The sequence below is a fragment of the Arachis stenosperma genome, chromosome 3 (assembly GCF_014773155.1).
Source record: "Arachis stenosperma cultivar V10309 chromosome 3, arast.V10309.gnm1.PFL2, whole genome shotgun sequence".
NCBI lineage: Eukaryota > Viridiplantae > Streptophyta > Magnoliopsida > Fabales > Fabaceae > Arachis > Arachis stenosperma.
The window spans coordinates 94,834,393-94,836,025 of record NC_080379.1 but is presented as its reverse complement, the minus strand read 5'-3'; the positions used below and the strand labels follow the sequence as shown (position 1 = coordinate 94,836,025).

The window sequence follows — 1,633 nt, the reverse complement described above, 5'->3', positions numbered from 1 at the left end:
AGATACTCTAATGCTTTTATTTGATTTATGTTGCCAAATTGGCTTATGAACTTTTCATGTTAGGATTTTCTTAATTAATGCAATTTGAGGTATTTTCAGATATATGATTTTTATTTAGCTTTCTACGTTCTTAGCTTTGGTTGATTAATTAGTAACTTTTGAGTTGTCAGACTCATTGTGATTAATAATTGATATCTTTGCTGATTGATTTAGATTCCTATAACTCTAGTCTTTCCTTAGGAGTTGACTAGGACTTTAGGTGTTAATTTAATTTAACCACTTGACTTAGTGGGAGCAAAATATAATTCTCATCACCATTGATAAGGATAACTAGGATAGGAATTCTAATTCTCATACCTTGCCAAGAGTTTTCTTAATTATTAATTTATTTTTCTTGCTATTTAAATTACTTGTTCTCTATTTCAAAAACCCAAAAATATATCTTTTTCCATAAGCAATAATAAATCATACTTCCATGCAATTCCTTGAGAAGACGACCCGAAATTTGAATACTTCTGTTATTTATTTTTATTGGGTTTGCTTAGGCGACAAACAAAACTTTTGTACGAAAGGATTCTCTGTTGGTTTAGAAACTATACTTACAATGCGATTATATTTTTATATTTTTTTACCGATAGAAAATATGATCGTCAGGAAGCAATCTCCAAACTGGAAGCATAAGTAGGAATTTTATCCAAGCAAATATCAATGCCCACACATATATTCCCTAGTGATACCATGGCCAACCCAAGAGGGAAATGCAAGGCCATCACATTAAGGAGCGGGAAGGTGATAAATGAAGCATCCCCATGTCAAAACAAGCAAGAAGAGGAAGTTGTAAATGAATCCAAAACCAAGAAAGAAGAAGAAAATCCTGCACCATCCCCACCAAAGCAAGTTCTAAAGCCTTATGTACCACAAGCACCTTATCCACAAAGGCTGAGAAAGGATGGGAAGGATGGCCAGTTTTCTAGGTTCCAGGAGATTTTTAAAAAGCTTCAAATTAACATACCTTTTGCTAAGGCATTAGAGCAGATGCCACTCTATGTCAAGTTCTTAAAGGAGCTCATAACAAGGAAGAGAAACTGGGGTGAAAAGGAAACTATGGTGCTCACTGAAGAATGTAGTGCTATCATACAAAAGAAGCTACCCCGAAAGATGAAGGACCCTGGGAGCTTTCAAATTCCCTGCATCATAGGGGATATCAACATTGAGAAGGCACTATGTGATCTGGGAGCCAGCATCAATTTCATGTCTTTGGCTATGAAGAAAAGAATGAGAATTGAAAAAGCAAAACCAACAAGAATGGCCCTGTAATTAGCTGACAGAACATTCAAATTTCCTCATGGGGTGGTAGAAGACTTATTGGTGAAAGTGGGAGAGTTTATATTCCCAGCTGATTTTGTTGTGCTTGATATGGAAGAGGAGACTAACACATCAATTATCTTGGAAAGACCATTTTTAGCCACTGCTGGAGTCATAATTGATGTGCAAAAGGGAGAGTTGGTCTTAAGATTACATGAAAAAAGGATGGTGTTCCATATTTTCAAAGCAATGAACTACCCCAAGGAGCCTATTGGAGAGTGCATGATGGTGGATACAATTGAGACACTAGTCCAAGGAGCTTTGGAGG

At 36.1% G+C, this 1,633-nt stretch overlaps 1 protein-coding gene across 1 annotated transcript; it reads left to right on the top strand.

The window, feature by feature from the left end:
* Window positions 1-738: 738 nt before the first annotated feature.
* LOC130966414 (uncharacterized) lies at window positions 739-1,317 on the top strand. The gene has a single exon (XM_057891213.1). The coding sequence runs from the start codon at window positions 739-741 to the stop codon at window positions 1,315-1,317; it is 579 nt and encodes a 192-aa protein (XP_057747196.1).
* The last annotated feature ends 316 nt before the right edge of the window (window positions 1,318-1,633 follow it).

What these genes read in the sequence shown, in the direction of transcription:
- LOC130966414 (XM_057891213.1), top strand. Translation starts at nt 739, where the DNA reads ATGGCCAACCCAAGAGGGAAATGCAAGGCCATCACATTAAGGAGCGGG.